Here is a 23395-nt window from a genome sequence, read left to right on the forward strand (position 1 = left end):
CGTAGGCCGTTAACGGCCGCTACACCATGCCCGTCAGTTAACTATGATAGTGAATGAATCTAAACTAATCACGTGTCTTGTTTTATTTATTATTATTTTTTTCCAGATTTATTTGTATTTGATATTTAGTTAATTTACAACACATTATTAACGGGTATTTAATTAATAATTATGTTCTTATGTAAGAATAATGTGATAATGATAAGACAATGAGTTTAGTTAACGCATAATAGATAGTATAACAACCATCGCCATTTATGCAATTCTAAATTCCCTATTGAAATTGTTATAGGTTGAAATCGGTTAAAGCCCCCCTATTGGAATTAAAGAAGGGCCATATTTTCTCCTCAATTGCTCCCACTTCAAGCCCCACTAATTTCTTAGGTGATACGGCATTTTTTGGGTTTCACCAAAGTCAATCTAAGGTCGTATTTATTAGAATCCCATAAGATCATGCGTAGCGAGCATGATTCTTGCGCTTTTTTTTCCTCGGTCACGTTTGAAAACGCCAAATCCCCACCCCCTGGGCGCGATCTGTTTTTTTTTTTTAAAAAACCTCCATGGCGTGTTTTGAATCACGCTTTGAAGGAGAAAACTTAGCCAATAGCATTTAATCTTCCTTTTTTTAGTCCAATATATAGCTTTTTTTTGTTGATTTTTTTATTTTTATTTAATTCTTTACACCATTTAACATAATGCCCACATCACATCTCCACTACACACATTTTAGAAAAACGCTCAATAATGGCCCTTGCTGACTGTACCGTCACATAACGGAAAACACATAAGAGTGGGGGCATTATTCACCCTTACCACTACGCATCGTCTAACAAGGAAAGCAACCCACTTTTTTCCTTCTCGAACCGAATCCCATTTGGTCAATAATATCTTCATGAAAGTTCTAATTTACACGATCAAAGGTCCTCTCAAAATCCACAATAGAAAGTAGAAGTTTGATAGCCAACTTGAGGAAATGTTAGGTCGCTTTCATAAATGGAGCATGAGTTTATACTTAATGAAAATAATAATGCTGTTATGTATGTTTATCTTTGTTTCAGTATTTTGTTTTCATTATTAATTTAGTTTCCGTACAATACGTGAGTCTATTCAAACTACTTTAGCCGAAACAAAGCAAAAAAGATAATAAAAAAATACATTGGATAATTAAGTAGACTTAATCGAAATCGGCCCATTACAGACAGTTTAGTCGAACAACAGTTAACCAACTATCGGTTATGGTCAAAGACGGATCCAGCCATGTTTTGTGGGTTCACATAAACCCACTCGGTTGAAAAAACTTAGTAAAAACTTTGTATGATTTGGAAATAATAATGAGAATATAATCCTATTTAGTTTTAAAAGTTTATTGTTTCTCACCTACTTTTCCCACTTTAGTGACTCCACTAAAACTCATCATTAATTAAAAACCTTCATAGTTACTTCCTTTTTTATATGTCAAGATGCAAAGATAATCATATAAAAATTTCCTGTTATTCTCACACACACTAAAATTTGATTAGTACATGAATGGTAAAAATAGAAAGAATCATATCTTGTTATTACTAACTATAGATCTTAAATATGCACACAACACATACACCTAAAAGTCCTTTTTGAGTTTATGCAAAACAAACATCTAAACAGAACCAAAACAACTTATTAATTTTATGATTAGGTATGCAAAACAAACACCTAAACAGAACCAAAACAACTTGTTAATTTTATGATTAGGTGTGTTACATACATATGTATGTACATTATCTGTAAATAACCTTTTTTTTTCTTAGATAATGCGTAATGATGCATGGTTTGGCCAATCACGAGATGAACACCATCCCCACTTCAAGTGGTTTGTCAAATTCGTCCAGGTGATGTGGTTTAAACCACGAGATGTGGTTGCCAAATTAAAAAAAAAACAATAAAAAGGAGCCAATGATGTACGAGTATTTAACCCATTATTTTTTTTATATTTTATTTTTTACAATTCCAAACCAAGTGGTTTCCATACCTCCTCACTACATTTTTTTCACCAAGTGGTTTTGTTAAAATGACGTGGACTTCACGTTTCGTAAAAGAGTATGTGGTTTGCCAAACCACCACTCATGTTCTTAAATATGTTATCTTGCTTGTATGTTTATGTGTGTTTATACTGAACCCATATACTAGTTTTCTTAAATATGTTATCATGCTAGCATGTTTATGTGTGTACGTGTTTGTATATTTCGGTAAAGTAGTCTTGTATGGGTCGTGTTATAAATTTACTGTAAATTATAATCACTATAAGGCTATGGCGGTGTTTGTTTTTTTGGCTAGAATCACTTCTGGTCACTTATGTCTGCGCCGCGCAGACACGCGCAGATGTTTGAAGTCTGCAGCTTGTTTGTTTTTCGGAAGATCTGCAGACCAAAAACGTCTGCCTCACCTCTTCCCCATACAGACATGGCCTTAAGTCTGCGGACCTCTTCTCACCTCTTCTCCCGCCCACAGACCTGCATCACCTCCACCACCACATCTCCGCCACCATCTCCGCCACCACGTCTCCGCCACCACCGCCGCCGGTGCGGCTCCCCAAACCCCCAAAATCGAAACCCAAATCGATCGCTAACAAAACCCCCAAATCAAATCGTCATCATCTGTTATCATCATCATCATCATCATCGATCGCTAACAAAACCCCCAAATCGAAACCATCATCTGTTATCATCATCATCACCATCATCTTCATCGCATACCTGAGCTTAGTTCCAGTGGGTGTTCGGTGGAGGAGATGGAAGTGAGATGGTGGTGGTGAGTGTTTGGTGGTGGTCAGGGACAGACTTATTAAGAAACTACGGGTTCCCGGGAACCCATTCGGTTTTTAATTTTTAGTGTAAATATATATAACAAACTAAAAAGGAACCCATAAGTAAAATTTAAAGGGAACCCATAAACAAAAACAGCCTTGGTTCCACTGGTTAAGTCTGCCTTATTCTCCCTAAGTTACCCGGGTTCGAATCCCGTATGAGACATAAATAATGGTTTTTGTTCCGTTTTTTTTTTAATTTTCTTTTTTTTTTCTTTAATGTAATAAAACCCATTTAGGGTTCTAACACAAAACAACCTGCCGCAAACAGAACAAGAACGAAGAAACATCAGCAGCTCTACCTTCAGGGCTCACTCGCTCAGTCACCTCCTCCGTCGATTGCTGCCGACACCGGCGTTCTTCCTCTCCGGCCTCCGCTGCTCCGCCTCCGCCGACGACAGCCTTCACTTTGTTTATATGTAACACCCTGCTTACTAATTAACGTATTTGTATGTAATTACCAAAGATTAGATGTGTAGTTAAGACTACACATGCTATAGAAATACGGGTTTACTAAAACTTTTACAATTCATAAGTTATTCTACAAAACGTGATCGAAACCGTTGTTTTAAAATTTACAATGTTACAAAGTGCGGAAGCGTGCATCTTTATCGTGTTCGGTTCTTCGTTGAGCTTGATCGTCTTCCGGCATCCCATAGTGTACCTACATTTCATAAACATGAAATGCTTTAGTCTTACGGGGTTTAAATCATGTCCAAACGAGTCCGGGAAACAATTGATTATCAAAAGAAAACAAGAACTTGAAAATCATCTCCACCGTAAATTACGGTGTCACCGTAATTTACGGTGGCTCCTGTATTCGTATCCCTCTACCGTAAAACAGTAGATTACCACCGTGACCATATCAGCTCCACCGTAAATTACGGTGACACCGTAATTTACGGTGGACCCTGCATCTTAACTTTTCCAATTTGCCGTAATTTTGACCCGTTCATGTTTTTATCAAACGAAACATGTTTGTTTGATCCATATTCTCACGGTAATCATAATTTCAATAATTCCTATCATATTAGGTTCATGTCACGGGTTTCTTACGTATCTTAAACCCGTTTACGCTCATATGCGTAATTTGACCCGTTAAGGGTATTTAGGCATATTTTGAGCATGAAACGCTTTCATTCGTTTCTAGCATTATTATACCACATTACTTATTATGAGATCTTTAACCACAACTAAATTTGTGGTGAGCTCAATGAGATGATCTATATAATCCGAGTTTTTCTCGTCGGATTGCTAATTTACGACAAAGACTCATATTGAGTCTTTTGACCCAAGATTTACCCTTTTCATTCTCTATACATATTCAAAGTATTTGCTTGATCATATAACTTGTTTTTAAACGACTCTTAAGGTTCATTTACTCGATTTTGCTTACGAGGGCGTTTTAGTCATCTTAAACCCTTTCTTTACAACAAAGGACTTTTCATGTCGTAATTGACCAAAATTCCACTGTTTGAACTAAGATCTTGTTTGAATAGACATCATGTTCTTAAAACACAATGACAATAACTTAAATCATTCGGTTTACTTAAAAGATATCCCAATGTCCATTTTAACTTGTTTAGCCCTCATTGAACTTCAAGTTCTAATGATGATTTGACCAATTATACATACCTGGCTCGAATCAATATATTGATTCGTTTCGATACCTTGCCTTAGTAGCCGCTAAGCGATAGTGATGTACATATCCATCCGATATTTATTTCTATAATCACATAGCTCAACAACTATTAGTCAATATTGTCAAAGGGTGATAATTTCACCCTTTTGACCCGCTTGGTCTAAAGGACCATGAAACTCTATGAGGTGGTATTTTATTTATTACCATCTTATCTATATGACTAACTTCGGTTTACACCGTATAGTCGTTCTACTTGTAAATCGTTTATTGATTTCTTTGACTCACTATAACCCAAGCTATAATGTGCCTTTCCCCAATTAAACGGTTGTTGTCCACACATGACCAAAGCACCATTTTACCCTTATTATTTGCAATGGTTTACCTTATAAGGTAACCATTTAAAAACTCATTATCTTTTAGTCATTTCATGACTAATTAACCGCATTAGCTCCTTTTATCCATTAACATGATTTATGACCATTGTCTTTTGTTCCGGACCGCACTTGCCGTGTCGGAACATCATAATTTAAAACAAGACTTATTATTCACGACCTATCAAACCAATAGGTATCAAATAACTAGAATGTAAGCTTTACTTACCTTGCATCCGAATTGTGCTTTTCCTCCATTCTTGATTTGTTTGACCCGATTCCTTTTTCCAAGCCTCCATCTAGCTCGTTAGGCGTCAAACTATTTTAAACCATTTATGAGGCGGTTAAATTAGTCATAAAATCACGACTATTCCACCTCACTTATTTTCTATGCCGAAGCTACTATTCGACTTCATGGTTAGTTAACTTAGCTTATCAAAAGTTAACTACTTTTTGATCACATGGTTTACGCAATTAAGTCGAATCAACATTATGATTAGAACCCGCTTTACCCCATCTTTCACGTGATTAGTCAAACAAGGCAATTATGCGTTTCATTCAAAAATTCACAATATGGATATTCACTTAGGCATTTTATCAAACACCTTGTGGGCATATTCTATAAAATCAACAATCAATTTTCATAACTAGTTATTTAGCCAAGCTTAATACCAATTAAGCATGTTCATATCAATTTTCACATTAACAGAATCTGAATTCACTTCCTAGAGCTCAAATTACACTAGAACAACAATCAAAATTCTAGTGTTTAACATATTCTTACAAAACCCACTTATCACCTTCAATGGTGATTGTGAATTAACAAGAATTAAGCAAAATTTCAACAAGTAATTGACTAGGGTTTATCCCTAATCACTATCTCATTCCTATTTCATCCAAGCAACTATCATGCATCATGAATTTCGAGTTCTCTAGGGTTTATCAAGAATTTGAGATGGAACAAAATAGTGAAAATTGACATACCTTATGATCACTTCAGTGAGGTGATCATTAATTCGTGCTTGGATTTCAATTTGGGTGTGATTTGCCCTTCCAATTTGCTTGAATTTATGCTAGTTAGGGTTCAATGTAGAGAACCCTTTTTCTCCTGTGGGAACCTCGACCAGAACACACACTATGGTGTGTGTTGTGGTGTTTTGTTTTTAATAAATTAAAAACCAATTTAGTTCTTTGTCAACTTTAGTCCCTGCACTTATTCAAGCTTTATAAAGGGTGTATTAACCAAGTTTTCCTATTATTTTAAAACACTTAATTATCTAGGTTGATATTCCTAGTTACTTAGTGAGTCCCGGGAGTTATAACCCGTTTTATTTTAAGTCCCGTTAACCCGGGCTCTTACAGACTCAATTCCTTAAAACTTTGATTCGCTTGTATTTAATATTAGGATTTCTTATTTAAATCCAAATATTTACCGGGTTATTTTTACTACTAACGGTACTTCTACCCGTCTTTTAGTATTAGCGAAGTTTGATTACCAAACTCGTTTTCGGGGTGTTACAAGTCTACCCCCCTTAAAGAGGTTTCGTCCTCGAAACCTGTTCTCACTTAATTCATTGAGTTCCAACTCAATGTATTTGATCCGAGAAATCTTTTGAACATCTCTTATACTTTTAACCAATTTGTTAGTATTACCAGAAAAGCATGGTAACATCTTTTTGGTTACTAATTGTCTACGTATCTTATACGACATAGTGCAACTTGAAATAACGTAATCTCGTTATTTCCACTAGTTTAGTTAATTTAGCGATATCCATCGCCTTCATATACTATCGGATTCTTTATGAATCCGTTACTTTGACCCGTTTAAAGGTCTTTAGTGAAATCTTTCACTTTTAGTAACAAATTCTTTTGTTTTCAAATTTATTTATTCAGTTTAGTTATACCGAATCCACCGCTTACAAGCAAACCAAATTTCTTGATTTGAATTGCTGACCTTAACAGGTCTCACTAACTAGACTTATTAGTCCAGCTACTTTTTACCGCTCGCTTGGTTATAATGTGATTCTACTTCACATTGCATTTCTTGACCGAGATTGTGTCACATCATGTTTAATATATGTTCACCTTTTATTTTCGAAAACATCACTTTTCGTATATATCGTCTTGCGCCTATCAGTGTCAAGACTCATATCTTTCATGCTTACTATTTAAGTTCCTATCAGAAATTATATTTGTAAAAACGTTATTTCTTACTAAAACTGTATTTTAGTTGAACGTTTTTCTCTTAACTATGTCAATTACTCATGTCAAGGGAATTGACAACCCCTAATTTTTTTGTTTTTCGTTCTCGTTTTACGCGAGGGATCATATCAAGTTCCCTCACCTTACGCTATTGACCCGTAGGTTCTTTCACCTAACCTCGTAGGCTATTTTCTTAAGCTTTCGTCTCTTTAAGACGAGGCCCTTATGATCCCTTTGCTTTAGTTCATGACCCGTCGGTCATTTTGGCCCCTCCATTTTTCCTTAATTGACTCGTTTGACTCATTTTAGGTGAATTTTCATCACCTATGAATGTCAGACTTCGTTCTTTATTTGACCCGTCCAACTTTGAAATGGTTGAACGCAATTACCTAAATTTATATTTGCGAAGATTCTTATCAACTTTTAGTCATGACTCATATTCCGAGTCTTTTGACTTTCTATTTCGCGTTCCTGTTTCTCAGTCTACGCATGTGTTTAAATCCTCACCCACCAACTGGGTGTTTTACCGAAGTCGTTATTATTGCAACCCTTACGGTATGTATTATGACTTCGTTTCACTTTTATATTCCTACTTCGTTCTCAAATTTGGTGTTTTACAAAATCGGCCTGTTAAGAGTCTTATTTGTATTCTTCGGGTTCGAGTGTAAGTACACTACCTCCCAATGCATATCTACATCACTTTACATGTTTGCATTTTCCGGGTTCGAGTGTAAGTACACTCCCTCCCAATACTTGATGTTTTCTGGGTTCGAGTGTAAGTACACTCCCTCCCAATACTTGATGTTTTCTGGGTTCGAGTGTAAGTACACTCCCTCCCAATACGTGATGTTTTCTGAATCATTTTACATGCTGGTTTGTCCCTTCACTCGGGCTCATTATCCTAATGTAATACGCTCCCGTCACTTGGTTGTGCGTTTACATTGTTACCAAGTATTTTGCTTATCTGATTCATTTGGGCACTTTTTAATTAGTCCCATTCACCCTGCCCTTACTACATCGGATGTAAACGTGTCCTCCATAAGAAGTTCATGGTAACATATGCCGCTACTTACTTGGCCAGAGTAAGCGATTAACACATAACACGCATGACCTTTTTACAGTTTTCACATCACGCCCTATGTAAGTAATACCTCTATCTGTTTTTCTTGGAAGCAATATCCCGGATAGGTTTTCTATTCAGGTCTTTCCAAGTTTTTTTTTTTATTTTACATATGCAACTTTTAAGTTCCTACTTATTGTTGCATATTACTATTTATGCTATTATTTAAAATGTGCACCTGGTAATGTTTTCCCCCGACGGGCGTTCCTTGCCATTAACCTTGTTCGCGGTCATTACGCGATTTAGTCCTCGGTGAGTATGCTCCTCTTGTCATACTTCGGACCGTTCCATCATCATATCCACAATTCGTTTGACTCTCGTCGTCTTCAAACGCGAGTGTCCTTCAATTTAAAACATTCACAAAAGTTAGTAACGTCAACCGCAATAATCGCCCGTATTATAATACAAGGCTTTTTCTACTACACGCGTCAACGCGCGTATTTTCGTCAACTATTTCAATCATTTTAATTGGGGTAACGCGTATCACCCGATAGCCCTATGTGTTGTTTACAACACTTTAGCATACTAACTATTCACGTACTTGTACTTACCGGATTTGCGATCAAGCCTCGAACCGAACACTATTCTTTGTCAAGAGCATAAGGTTTAAGTCCAAGCATGGTTCCTCCCCACCATACTCGAATCTCTTAAACCAAGGCTCTGATACCAACTTGTAACACCCTGCTTACTAATTAACGTATTTGTATGTAATTACCAAAGATTAGATGTGTAGTTAAGACTACACATGCTATAGAAATACGGGTTTACTAAAACTTTTACAATTCATAAGTTATTCTACAAAACATGATCGAAACCGTTGTTTTAAAATTTACAATGTTACAAAGTGCGGAAGCGTGCATCTTTATCGTGTTCGGTTCTTCGTTGAGCTTGATCGTCTTCCGGCATCCCATAGTGTACCTACATTTCATAAACATGAAATGCTTTAGTCTTACGGGGTTTAAATCATGTCCAAACGAGTCCGGGAAACAATTGATTATCAAAAGAAAACAAGAACTTGAAAATCATCTCCACCGTAAATTACGGTGTCACCGTAATTTACGGTGGCTCCTGTATTCGTATCCCTCTACCGTAAAACAGTAGATTACCACCGTGACCATATCAGCTCCACCGTAAATTACGGTGACACCGTAATTTACGGTGGACCCTGCATCTTAACTTTTCCAATTTGCCGTAATTTTGACCCGTTCATGTTTTTATCAAACGAAACATGTTTGTTTGATCCATATTCTCACGGTAATCATAATTTCAATAATTCCTATCATATTAGGTTCATGTCACGGGTTTCTTACGTATCTTAAACCCGTTTACGCTCATATGCGTAATTTGACCCGTTAAGGGTATTTAGGCATATTTTGAGCATGAAACGCTTTCATTCGTTTCTAGCATTTTTATACCACATTACTTATTATGAGATCTTTAACCACAATTAAATTTGTGGTGAGCTCAATGAGATGATCTATATAATCCGAGTTTTTCTCGTCGGATTGCTAATTTACGACAAAGACTCATATTGAGTCTTTTGACCCAAGATTTACCCTTTTCATTCTCTATACATATTCAAAGTATTTGCTTGATCATATAACTTGTTTTTAAACGACTCTTAAGGTTCATTTACTCGATTTTGCTTACGAGGGCGTTTTAGTCATCTTAAACCCTTTCTTTACAACAAAGGACTTTTCATGTCGTAATTGACCAAAATTCCACTGTTTGAACTAAGATCTTGTTTGAATAGACATCATGTTCTTAAAACACAATGACAATAACTTAAATCATTCGGTTTACTTAAAAGATATCCCAATGTCCATTTTAACTTGTTTAGCCCTCATTGAACTTCAAGTTCTAATGATGATTTGACCAATTATACATACCTGGCTCGAATCAATATATTGATTCGTTTCGATACCTTGCCTTAGTAGCCGCTAAGCGATAGTGATGTACATATCCATCCGATATTTATTTCTATAATCACATAGCTCAACAACTATTAGTCAATATTGTCAAAGGGTGATAATTTCACCCTTTTGACCCGCTTGGTCTAAAGGACCATGAAACTCTATGAGGTGGTATTTTATTTATTACCATCTTATCTATATGACTAACTTCGGTTTACACCGTATAGTCGTTCTACTTGTAAATCGTTTATTGATTTCTTTGACTCACTATAACCCAAGCTATAATGTGCCTTTCCCCAATTAAACGGTTGTTGTCCACACATGACCAAAGCACCATTTTACCCTTATTATTTGCAATGGTTTACCTTATAAGGTAACCATTTAAAAACTCATTATCTTTTAGTCATTTCATGACTAATTAACCGCATTAGCTCCTTTTATCCATTAACATGATTTATGACCATTGTCTTTTGTTCCGGACCGCACTTGCCGTGTCGGAACATCATAATTTAAAACAAGACTTATTATTCACGACCTATCAAGCCAATAGGTATCAAATAACTAGAATGTAAGCTTTACTTACCTTGCATCCGAATTGTGCTTTTCCTCCATTCTTGATTTGTTTGACCCGATTCCTTTTTCCAAGCCTCCATCTAGCTCGTTAGGCGTCAAACTATTTTAAACCATTTACGAGGCGGTTAAATTAGTCATAAAATCACGACTATTCCACCTCACTTATTTTCTATGCCGAAGCTACTATTCGACTTCATGGTTAGTTAACTTAGCTTATCAAAAGTTAACTACTTTTTGATCACATGGTTTACGCAATTAAGTCGAATCAACATTATGATTAGAACCCGCTTTACCCCATCTTTCACGTGATTAGTCAAACAAGGCAATTATGCGTTTCATTCAAAAATTCACAATATGGATATTCACTTAGACATTTTATCAAACACCTTGTGGGCATATTCTATAAAATCAACAATCAATTTTCATAACTAGTTATTTAGCCAAGCTTAATACCAATTAAGCATGTTCATATCAATTTTCACATTAACAGAATCTGAATTCACTTCCTAGAGCTCAAATTACACTAGAACAACAACCAAAATGCTAGTGTTTAACATATTCTTACAAAACCCACTTATCACCTTCAATGGTGATTGTGAATTAACAAGAATTAAGCAAAATTTCAACAAGTAATTGACTAGGGTTTATCCCTAATCACTATCTCATTCCTATTTCATCCAAGCAACTATCATGCATCATGAATTTCGAGTTCTCTAGGGTTTATCAAGAATTTGAGATGGAACAAAATAGTGAAAATTGACATACCTTATGATCACTTCAGTGAGGTGATCATTAATTCGTGCTTGGATTTCAATTTGGGTGTGATTTGCCCTTCCAATTTGCTTGAATTTATGCTAGTTAGGGTTCAATGTAGAGAACCCTTTTTCTCCTGTGGGAACCTCGACCAGAACACACACTATGGTGTGTGTTGTGGTGTTTTGTTTTTAATAAATTAAAAACCAATTTAGTTCTTTGTCAACTTTAGTCCCTGCACTTATTCAAGCTTTATAAAGGGTGTATTAACCAAGTTTTCCTATTATTTTAAAACACTTAATTATCTAGGTTGATATTCCTAGTTACTTAGTGAGTCCTGGGAGTTATAACCCGTTTTATTTTAAGTCCCGTTAACCCGGGCTCTTATAGACTCAATTCCTTAAAACTTTGATTCGCTTGTATTTAATATTAGGATTTCTTATTTAAATCCAAATATTTACCGGGTTATTTTTACTACTAACGGTACTTCTACCCGTCTTTTAGTATTAGCGAAGTTTGATTACCAAACTCGTTTTCGGGGTGTTACATTATCCGAATCAGCGATTAAGGTTAGTTTATCCGATTAGTCGATTATCATCATCTCATTTGTTCGGTTAATCTGTTGATTACGTAAATTGAGAATTTTTTTTGGAAGGAAAAGGTTTTTATCCATAACGTTAGCAAATACGATTACAAACTAAATTGAGAATTAGATTTGTAGACTTGATTTGTTAACCATCTGTTAGTTTGTTATACATAAATTGAGAATTAGATTTGTAGACTTGATTTGTTAACCATCTGTTAGATTGAGACTTGATTTGTAAACATAGCTTCACTGGTAAAGGGCGCTATTTTCAAACTTGACATCTTGAGTTCGAATCCCACGTTAGCTCGTTTTTATGTTCTTTGTTCTTTTTAATTTTAAACTCATATTAGAGTTAAACAAAAGCGTGAACACATCGCTGAGCTTTAGTTGATTACTTGTTAGTCAAAAAGCTATTCTGTTCGTTGCAGGTCTTCTGGGTCATGGCTGAACTTTTTTGTTATTTACTTGAAAATTCATTTTAGTTTGCTCGTTGGCTATTAGATAGAAATTAATTTAATTTCATTTAATCTCTATTAACCGATTAAGAGAATCTCTTAACTAATAAGCAATGGAAATGGTTCAGTTATAGATGCTTTTGTCGTTGGAACTGTCAAACCGGCTCAAATAAATGCTCATTTGGTCAAGTTTAATGCTTTTGTCATTGTAATTCGAACTAAAATGACCATTTTTAGATGTACCGGTTCTAACTCGATTTCGTTCTTGTTTTTTAGAGACAGAGATAGATAGTGGGATAGGAATGCTTTGAAGCATCATAGGAAAAATGTGACTTTAGTGATAAAGCCCAACCCGACCCGAAAAAACTAACGTCGGGTTGACCGAATTTCAGACACTGTTAAAAGTGAACCCAGTGAAAAAAAATCCTGGATCCGCCACTGGTGGTGGTGGTGGTTGCGACGGAGGTGATGGTGGGTGCGACGGTGGATGGTTGTGGTGGTGGTGGTGGTGGGGATATGAAGGCAGAGAGAGAGAGAAGTTCTGTGGTGTGTGTTGTGTGTGTAGAAGATGTTTTTGTAGAAGTAAAAAAACAAACCCTCTTCTCCTTGCAGACTGCAGACTTTTAGTCCATCTCTTCTTCTGCAGATGCCTGCAGATGTGGTCCGCAGACTGCAGACCTTTTCCCGCAGAAAAAACAAACACCACCTATGTGGTGTGGTCATAACCCAAATGACCATCACCCTTCACGTCAGCACCATGTTATTTCACTGTTATCCACAACCCTATATTGTGTGACCATGACCCCGTCATCATCCATTATTTTCCCACACCAATCAAAATCCCTTAATTAATTGAAAGAGAGTCATGGTTGCCTTTAATTAAACCATGTGAATCACTAAGGTTTGGAGGGGGAGGGGGTACCACGAAACCATCTACTATGTAACAATCTATGATCTAATCTACCACCCCATACCCCGTAGCACAACATTTAGGAATATACTAGACATAATTTGTATGAGTATGACTATCTTCAATGTTTGATAAACTATATATAGTTTCTATACTATATTTATGTAAACAAAAAGTACATCCATAACTTACAAATACTGATGTGATTTTTTTTTTTTAAATCAAATTAACTGCATGTGATCTATAAAGTAATTCACGTGAACACGATACTAGTCACCGCATTCAGTTTCAACTTATCTTAAAAGAAAACTATAATTGTAATATCATGTATACTAAGAGCATGTTTTGTTAAGCTTTTTGAAACAACTTATTAAATTATTGTCTTAACAACTTATTAAATTATTGTCTTTGTAAAAGTCTGGATGAAGTGATTTATTGGCTTTTTGGATTTTTCTCCTCACATACACCCTTATTCTCAAACATCATTTTAAAATTTATAACTTTTCAAAAAACCAATAAGTTAATAAATTGTTTCAAAAAGCTTAGCCAAACATGCCCTAAATAAAAAAAAAATCACTTGTCAACCTTTAATAAATATAATTAAATACATTTTTGAACAACAATCAATTTCTAATACACCTTCTGAAAAAAAAGATTAGCATAAGACCATAGGTAATGGTTAATGCCCACTAAGGGGTATTTTTCACCACATCATCATTATAATGCCCTTTTAAAAAAGGTGTAATGGTTAATGCCCATTTCATTTATTACTTTCCATTATTTTTCTTCTCTTTGGGCATTATTATAGAAATGCCCCTCACTCTTCATACCCCTATAATGCCCATGAGTAATGGTGTAAGGGCATTATCAAAATCTTTCATGCCCTTATAAATCCTCATTACATATGATCTAAACCGAAAACCATCCAATCATTATTGTCCAATGTCCATACACAAATAGACTATTTAAATACACAAATAGACTATTTAAATAATGAATAAAATAATTCCAAATAAGTTATGAACAAAACATTATTTTCCATATATCCTAAAGTTAAAAAAAAAAAAAGCATTTTAAATAATGAATAAAATAATTCCAAATAGGTTATGAACAAAACATTATTTTCCATATATCCTAAAGTTTTAAAAAAAAAAAAAAAAAAAAGCATAATAATACATGCGTGATGACCACCGAGGTTCTGCCCCCACGCGCCCCTGTCGTTCGTGTCTCGTGATAGACACACAAAATAATAATCAAAATAATAATAAAAGATAAAAAATAAAATCAAACTTTGTCCCTCCTATAAAACCCCTCCTCGTCTCCATTCCCACTTCACAAACACCCTTTGTCTCCCTTCACATTTCTTTATTCCCAAAACACCCTTTGTGTATAAATGGAATCACTGAGTTCCAAAAAACGAGTCCGTAACTCGGACGAGTCAGGACTTGACTCACTAGAAGCCAAAAGAATACTCCTCGACATCCTGGACGACTCGGCCGTGTCCACTCCGAGTCACGACCTTGACTCGTTTATGAAAACATTCCAAGACGAAATTTCTCCGGCGCCGACGACGGAGGTGGCCGGAATAAATTCCGGTGACCGGCCGGAGCTGGGGTTTCTCTTTGAAGCGTCGGATGATGAACTGGGTCTACCTCCGACGGAAACGAATACACGAGTTTTGGCTGAGTCGGTTGAACTCAGTGAGTTGTGGGGGTTAGATGAACAGTTTTTGAGTTATGACTCGTTCGAGTCAGAGTTTGTTTATGACGGAGATAATATTAACAACGGTGAATATGTGACGTTAGATGGACTTTTTGATCATACGGATGTAGGGTTTGGATCGTCGGATCTGACGTGGCGGCCGGAAACCTTACCGGCACAGTAATAAACTGTTTTTATGACGTTAGGATATTGTAAAGTTTTTTTTTTTTTTTTTTAATTATGATCCAAAATGAATAGTATACCTTACCTTGGCTTTCGATTGGGTTTTGGAAGAAATGTTTCAAAATCTGCGGGACCATTGTTGGAATTATTAGTATAAAGTTTCAAAATCCGAGGGACCATTGTTGGAATTAGTATAAAGTGTAAGGGTAACAATGGTTCAGAAGTCTTGTCCGTATCTTAAAAAATATATTATAGAAATTATAAAATGACCAACAGTGTTTTCTCTGATTTTATGAATAATACTAACATTTTCTCTCTTCCTCACTTACAATCACCAACAATCGTTATATATAATATCTAGAGTTTCTACTCACATAAATTATAAATATGAGGGATTCAATATAAATGCTCTAAGAGCATCCGAATAGCATGCTTTTAAGTGATGTTTTTTTCATGGTTTTGTTACTTCATTTGTTTTTATTATTTTAGTAGTTGTTTTTAGAAATGTTTTCTTGGTTGTTTATAAAAAAATCATGTAAAACAAGTTATTCGTGTTGTGGTTACATCGTTCGTTTTTATTTGTTTAATAGTTGTTTTTTGAAGTTTTTGGGGTTGTTTTAAAAAAAACATGTAAAAATTAACAAAGTTATTTGTCCCGGGCCACTATATAATATATATAGAGAATGGCTATATAATAGAGAGAGAGAGAGAATGGGTAGTGTTAATGAGTGATTAAAAATTATAAAAATGTGGTAATGATGTAGTAATGGTGTTGGATGTTTTTAGGTATTCTTATTGGCTGATTTTTTATACTTTTTTTAAAATAGGGGTATTTATGTTGTGACATATGAATATACATGTCAAGTGTTTTTAAAGTTCGTTATTGTAAGGGTGGGTGGTATGATTATTGGGGAGTGATTCGGTGAGTGGGTGTCATCGAGCGGTAACCATATCGCGGTTATTATTGGTTTCGGTGATTGGGTATGCGGTAAGCAAAATCGGTGTGTAGTCACCGAATGTGAAGAAGAACAAAGGGAGGAGAGAGAGAGAGAGAGGAGAGAAAAACCAATCAAAAAATATATAACTCAAACACCCTGGAGTGATTAATCATACCTAGTGATTGAGTGCAAAATGGGGAGTAGAATGGAGAGTTGACATGATATAATATTATTGGGTAGAGAATCACTCAATCACCCTAGAGTGATTAACCATACCCTCACCCTAAATCATCATCATCATACTCAGTATATGCCACCAATATCAAAGCAAAGGTATGGTCTGAGGAGAGTAAGATGTAGAAAACCTTACCTCTACCCCGTAGGAATAGAGAGGCTGCTTCCAGTGAGACCCCCGACTCGATAGTAGTTTTGTATCAAGCCTTGGACATAAGGCACATAACACTTAGCATTCGGGACAAAGACCGATTATTGCATGTACCCTTTTGTCTTTCATCTATCAACGCCACCACATGATTCATGATTAACCGTTCTCAACTTTTAACGTTATTTTCACGAAATTAGTAAAATAACGTTAAAATTAATGCACTTTCACTTTTGCACTCCAATGGCCCACACACACACACACACACATATATATATATATAGGGCAAGGATAAATTGAAAACCCGGTTGAGTTGACTAAACCCAGAAAACCCTATATCTACCCTTGATTAATTTTGATGAATGGCTATGATCAATTTGTTGGAAAAGTGATAATACTTTTAGTAAAATAATAAAAGAAGGTACAACCAGGGGTATTATGGGGATATAATGTATTTTCTGGTCTTCTTTGTAAAGAACCAGACATATATAGTACAAGTTTCATCATTATATGTACTACACACTCCACCATACATGCTAATAAAAAGATCATGCTCCATTTTTAGATTTGTTATTCAAAAAGAAGCACCATCTCTCTCTCTCTCTCTCTCTCTCTCTCTCTCTCTTTCACACACAAACACACGCCCACACACTCTCTCTCTCTCTCTCAACTTCAAACTGATTTCAAAATTTGATCTTCATCTCCCTAAAAAAATGTTAAAATGGAGTTGCACCCATTTTATAGGATTTCGACCATAATCATACAAGCAGAGAAAGCTTCAGGTTCTTCCACATAAACGTCCTGTTACATTAAAAGGTAAGTATATTCCTTTACGTGTAGATGCATCATTTTTTAGGGTGAAAAAAATATGTATTCAATGATTCTTGAAGCTATTAGTGTTGTTTTTTTTAATCATTCTATTAGCAGGGGTTTTTGGATTGTTATTAATGTTGAATCCAACATGTTTTTGTGATTTAAAGGTGTTCAAAAAAATCTGTAAAAAAAGGTTACTAGTTAGTCTAGTCAAAAATGAAATTTCTTATGGTTTTTGTTTTGTTCATAAAAATTACAAATAGTGACATTTATCAAGTGCTTTTTACATGTTAAATAACATTATTCTTTTTGGTTGTTATCACTTTCAGACCCTTAAATAGTTTGATTTTTGATTGTTAACAATTATAATGAAAAAAATTCGTTTGTTGTGGAAAAAGGATTTTACAATTCTCGTTAAGGGGTTCTTGATTATTATTAAAGTTGATTAACCAATCTTATAGAATTGTACGTTTTTACAAAATTATTATAAAAACAATAGTGACTTTAAAAAGAATTTTCAAAGTATGAGCGGAAATATCACAGTGTGTGATAAGGGTAACATTTTAAAACTTTTTAGGCTTTTTAAAAAGTTGCTACAAATGTTCTATTGGAATAAAATGTCACTCTTTATGCCGTTCATATTTTAAAAAAGTGTATGATAAAAAATTACATTTAAAAGGAAAAATGTAAACAAAAGAAGGTTAACCGTTGGTTTTGAAACAAAACAAAGCTAGATTTTTTGTTCTTTGGTTATTTTTTAGTTGAATTCCTTTTACATAAAAAAAGTTACACTGATATTTGATGTGTATAAAAAATGTACATGTGTGTTGCATTTTGAGATAATCCAAAAAACTGTATATTGTACATGAATGCTTCACATTGTTAGATCCCTGGAAAATTATAACTTGTTATTAACCTTCGGTGCTTGTAGATAATGAAGATAAGAAACAAAATAAATAAAATTGACCACATGTATTTATACATTCAAAAATTTGTTTATTTATTTATTTTTTTTTTTGTGGGTGGAGGGTATTCCCCATCTTAATAAACGTTTTGTATTGCGGGGAATGTTGATGTTTTTTTTAATTGAAATGCAGGGAAAAAAGCCATCTACAACCAAACTGGAAAATGTGTTAAAGGGAAACTAATAATTATTTAATCTCAAATTATTACATTAATTTGTATCATTTTTGTTTACGGGTATCTTTGTAACAATACGGAAATGTTTTGTTTTATGTATGATACTACATATCTAATTACTTGGTTATATAAAGAAAATTTTGGGCTATGTTTTTTTATTTATATGTACAAATCTGAAATGTAACAAAAAAATGTCTATGTTGTAACATTAACGTGTATACATGTAGATTAAAATATGAAAAAAAAAATATTTTTTGTAACATATGACTCGGTTTGGAAAACATATGAAAAAAATGATTTTTGAAGCCTAAATAACTAATGTAGATATGACTCGTTTTGTGTAACATATGAAAAAAAAAATATTTTTGTAAAAGGTCTTACATACATTGTTACATCAAAACACTGATATGATTTTGTACAAACTGTTTCTATAAAATAGATGCGAATATTACAAATAGTCTTTTAACAATGTTTCATTACCAAAAGATTAAGCAAAAAAAGGTACATACTTTGAAGTGACATAAAATCAAATTACACTATGGGAAAAAAGAAGTCTGACAAAGTGTGAATTCACTTCTCAATGTATCATCATGACAAGCCTCTCCCCTCACCTCTATATTTTATCTTTTTGGATGTGGTGTATAGCCTCAATTTCCTAGCTATGATATTATTTAAAAAAATATTTAATTTATGGATTAAAACAAGACAGTTGTTCAAAAAGGATGTGAAACTTCTATGTATTTTTCCCTCACTAAAAACACTAAACATGTATGTATATACACTAAACATTTTTTTTGTGTTAGAAATGTAACAATCAAAGCAAAAATACTTGTTACATTTTTTTGTGTTACATAAATAATGCTCGTTACAGAAAATAAAGTGCACTGTTACACTTTTTTAGATTGTTGTAAAAATAAAGTGCGTTGTTATATTTTTCTAGATTACTATGTAACATTTTATGTTACAGAAATAAAGTGCGTTATTACAAATGTGGCGTAAATTGATAATGTAAAAATGTATTTTACATTTTTATTTAATACAAATACAAATGATATAGGTAACAATGTTTGTGTCAGTTACATCTAAATGTAAAAAAGAAAAAAAACATCTGATATACATATATATATATATATATATATATATATATATATAAATGAAAAAGGAGAATTACATCAAAAGTAAAAGTGTGAAAGAGAGTATAAAAAAGTAAAAAAAAAATGTTAGAAGAGGGTTTTCAATTTATGTATTTTATGATTAATTGAAGCTATTTTGTTTTTTACGAGTTTTGTTAGAATCCATAAAAAAGGTTTGCTGGGAAAAAACGGGTTTTATGAATTTTAGGGATTTTTTGTTCATAACTATGAAGTGTATGGCAAATAATTTAGCCCGGACAATTTACAAACTAATTAAACTTTACATTTAAAAAAAGTATAAACAAAAAAAGTTAGAAGTTGGTTTGAAAAAAATAGAAGTTACATAGTTTTTATTATTATGTAAGTTGAATGTAAAAAAAACGTGGGGATATATATATTTGTTACAAAACAAATGTGGGGCTTAGATATTCATATGTATAAAAAAATGTTTATAATGTTTTTAAAAAATAGTATGAATTTGTTTTTTTTTTTTTTTTTTTTTTTTGCAAGTTGTCATGTATCTTCGTATAGGACTGTTGTATAGGATCGTTTTCGTACATTTATTTAATCTGTAAAAGGGTGTGAGAAATAAGAATGATGAAATGACCATAATAATAAATAATATAGTGTGTACCTGAACATAAAAATCAAACTATCTACAACCTAAAAAGCAAACCTACTACCCCCCTCACTAGGTTGCTTCAACAATACTTGACAACCCAACTTGTACATAAATGTGTCAGCACAAAAGGATTAAATATGTTATATATATTTTGTTGGTCTAGTATGAATTACCGAATTTGCCCTTTAACACATCTATTACAAAAATGACGTGGAGACTCCCTGTCCACACAATTGGGTTTAGTCAACCGGAGTGGGTTTTCTCCTTATAATTAGCCTATATATATATATATATTATATGCGCATACCACAAGCGGGGCGTATATTGTAAATGGTATAGCTAATCTTAAATGACCCGAATTAGTGTCTCACATGATATTAAGTTAAGATCCTTTAGAATGAAAGTTATATAACATTTACGTGTAAAGTTTATCGTAAAAATTGATGTTATACAAAAATACATAGTGGTTTAAATTTGATGCATGAGAGGGCTATTATTAACCGTATCTGAATCTCAGTGTTGATTCAAGCTTTTCTGGGGTCTAAAGCATGTTTTATACTTGAGGCCATTAATCCTGTGATTTATGTATTAGGCTAAATAATATGCTCCCCCTTTCCTCTATAGCAATAGCATACTAAAATTAAAGAGAATAAAATGTTCGTTAATACGTTAAAACTTTAAAAAAAATATTATCGCATTAAAAAGTTATAACCGTTTGAAAATCGTGGAAGAAGTGAGTTTATGAGTTAACAATATTGGATTTTTCTATTTTGTCATTTCCCTACTTATTTGCCTTGTTTTGTTTACGTGAATTCTACATTTGAGGACAATCTAAACTCAACCATTGGATTACTTGATCAAAGACTCAAAATGTCTCTCAAACTTTATACGAATTACCTTTCTTGTACATGATACTTTCAGTACACATAAAATATATTGTATTTGAATTAAGGTTATGACATTGTGTTTTATACCAAACATATTTAATAAATGAAATTATATATCTATAGAGATGAATGGGATTAGACTAAGCGGTATGAGGGCCGGCTTAGGCCCGGCGCCGGTCCCCCACATCGCCCCCCTCATCCCGTCACGTCCCGTCCCGTCCCGTCCTTTCCGGCTCCCACCAGCCGATCTCGCCGGGCCTCCTTCTCCTCCCTTCTCTCACATATACCTATACATACATACATATATATATATACATAAAGGGGTTCATCCCCCACCCCCTAGGTCCATCCCCTCCAAACCACTCCTACGTGGCGCCGACGTGGCAGCCCATTCCCTTAGGGATGAGACTCTCCATACCCACTAGTCTTATATTGTTATAATATATATCTTCTAGAAAGAAAAAGATTAACGCTCACAAAACTTATGTCTAATAATGAAACTTGAACCTTTTTTATACCATCTCGATGGTGTTTGGTCAAATGTAGGTTATGTAATAAATCTAACATATAAAGAAAATTTTAGCATATTTGATATAGGCATTGACATGTAGCAAACCTCTTTGAAAGAGACAGCATTTTAAATTTAATATAGGGATATTGGATTTAAATAAACTCAAATATCACCAATTGGCCGATAACACTTTTAACTTTTGATTTATACACCAGCACTCTCAACTTTCAACTTATTGGCTAATAACACTCCCTAACTAACTGACCCTAACCCAGTTAGCTTATGTCAGTTGCCACATCATCAAAATGCCATGTCAGCTGCGACCTCAGCTGCATATCATCAAAAAAATGCCATGTCAGTTGCCATATCATAAAAAATGCTACATCAGCTGCCACGTCCTATGCCATGTCAGCAAAAAAATGCCACATCAGATGCCACATCAACAAAAACTAATTGGATTAGGGTTCGATTAGTTAGGGAGTGTTATCGACCAATAAGTAATAAGTTGGGAGTGCTGGTGTACAAATCGAAATTTAAGAATATTATTGACAAATTGGTGAATGTTGAGATTATTTAAATCTAATATCCCTTTAGTATACACAAGAGATGTTGTTTAACTTTTTCTATTCCTTTTATTTTAAAGTCTTAAAATGATGGCTTTTTCTAAATCTAAAATAAATCTTGAAAAGAAACCAAGGTTGGGTGCACCAAACCTGTTGTTATGTTTGGCATAGTTTCCCTAAAGTATATCTATTTAAAAAGTATATATTTTCGGAAATTAAAGCAATCAATATATGTAAATCTACTTATTTTATATTATTTGTATTATAAAATTTTTACAAAACTATATGTATTATATATTAATGTAAATCTACTTATTTTATATTATTTGTATAATAAAAATTTTACAAAACTATATGTATTATATATTTAAAATTCACGAACTTACTTAAACTCGGTATATAAAGCTCAAACTTCAATTCATATTTTAAATTAGCTCCAGGCTAAACTCGAACTCAGACTTGAGTTTATGTAAGCTGTGATCCCATTTGAGTTTTTGGCGACTGACGAGCTGATCTTGAAAAGATCTCAAACTGTCTACAATGAAAAAGAAAATGAATTGTTAGTTTACATTAAGAAAATATTAAAAGAAGATCTAAAATTTTGGGTGGCTGTGTCATTGTAATTAGAATTTGGAAGAAACCCGTTTTAAGTCTGTGAGGTATGGTTGGAGCCTTCTAGGGGCTTCATTGTAATACATCATCGACACATAGGTGTCACATAAGACAAGGGGCTTCATTGCCGTTTACAAATAAAGCCTAGGGTATGGGTTAAAGCCCCCACATAGGCCCCCCCTACCTATATTTATTTTTTTTGGTTTTAAGGTTTAAAATTGAAGTGGAGCCCACAATTCCATTCGTTATTGTAATCACTGGGCATCAATGGCGTCCCTGGAACCAGGTGGGGGGGGGGGGGAGGGTGCTATTGATGATTTTTTGTTAAGGTGGAAGGGGTTGGCGCCCCATATTATTCAGCCTAATTGTTATGCAAATATAGTCAAAGGAGTCAAATCAATTGCTCCTACCGGTTGCATCGTCTATCCATTTCGAAGAAATTGAAGGGAGGTTTAATGCACGGGTCCATGTTCATTATTGTAATGTTTTCATTTCGGGTGCATTTAGAAAGTGCACATGACGTGTAGAACAAGGCATGATATT

The 23395-nt window shown here is 34.1% G+C and overlaps 1 protein-coding gene and 1 long non-coding RNA gene across 2 annotated transcripts; both read left to right on the top strand.

The window, feature by feature from the left end:
• The first annotated feature begins 14760 nt into the window (after positions 1-14760).
• LOC110869572 lies at positions 14761-15252 on the top strand. Its single transcript, XM_022118814.1, has one exon. The coding sequence runs from the start codon at positions 14761-14763 to the stop codon at positions 15250-15252; it is 492 nt and encodes a 163-aa protein (XP_021974506.1).
• A 1861-nt stretch (positions 15253-17113) lies between these two features.
• On the top strand, positions 17114-18672 carry LOC110870838. The gene is made up of 2 exons (XR_002553287.2): positions 17114-17387; positions 18482-18672. It is a non-coding gene; the product is annotated as an uncharacterized LOC110870838 (long non-coding RNA).
• Positions 18673-23395: the final 4723 nt, after the last annotated feature.

This window comes from Helianthus annuus, chromosome 8 (genome assembly GCF_002127325.2).
Source record: "Helianthus annuus cultivar XRQ/B chromosome 8, HanXRQr2.0-SUNRISE, whole genome shotgun sequence".
NCBI lineage: Eukaryota > Viridiplantae > Streptophyta > Magnoliopsida > Asterales > Asteraceae > Helianthus > Helianthus annuus.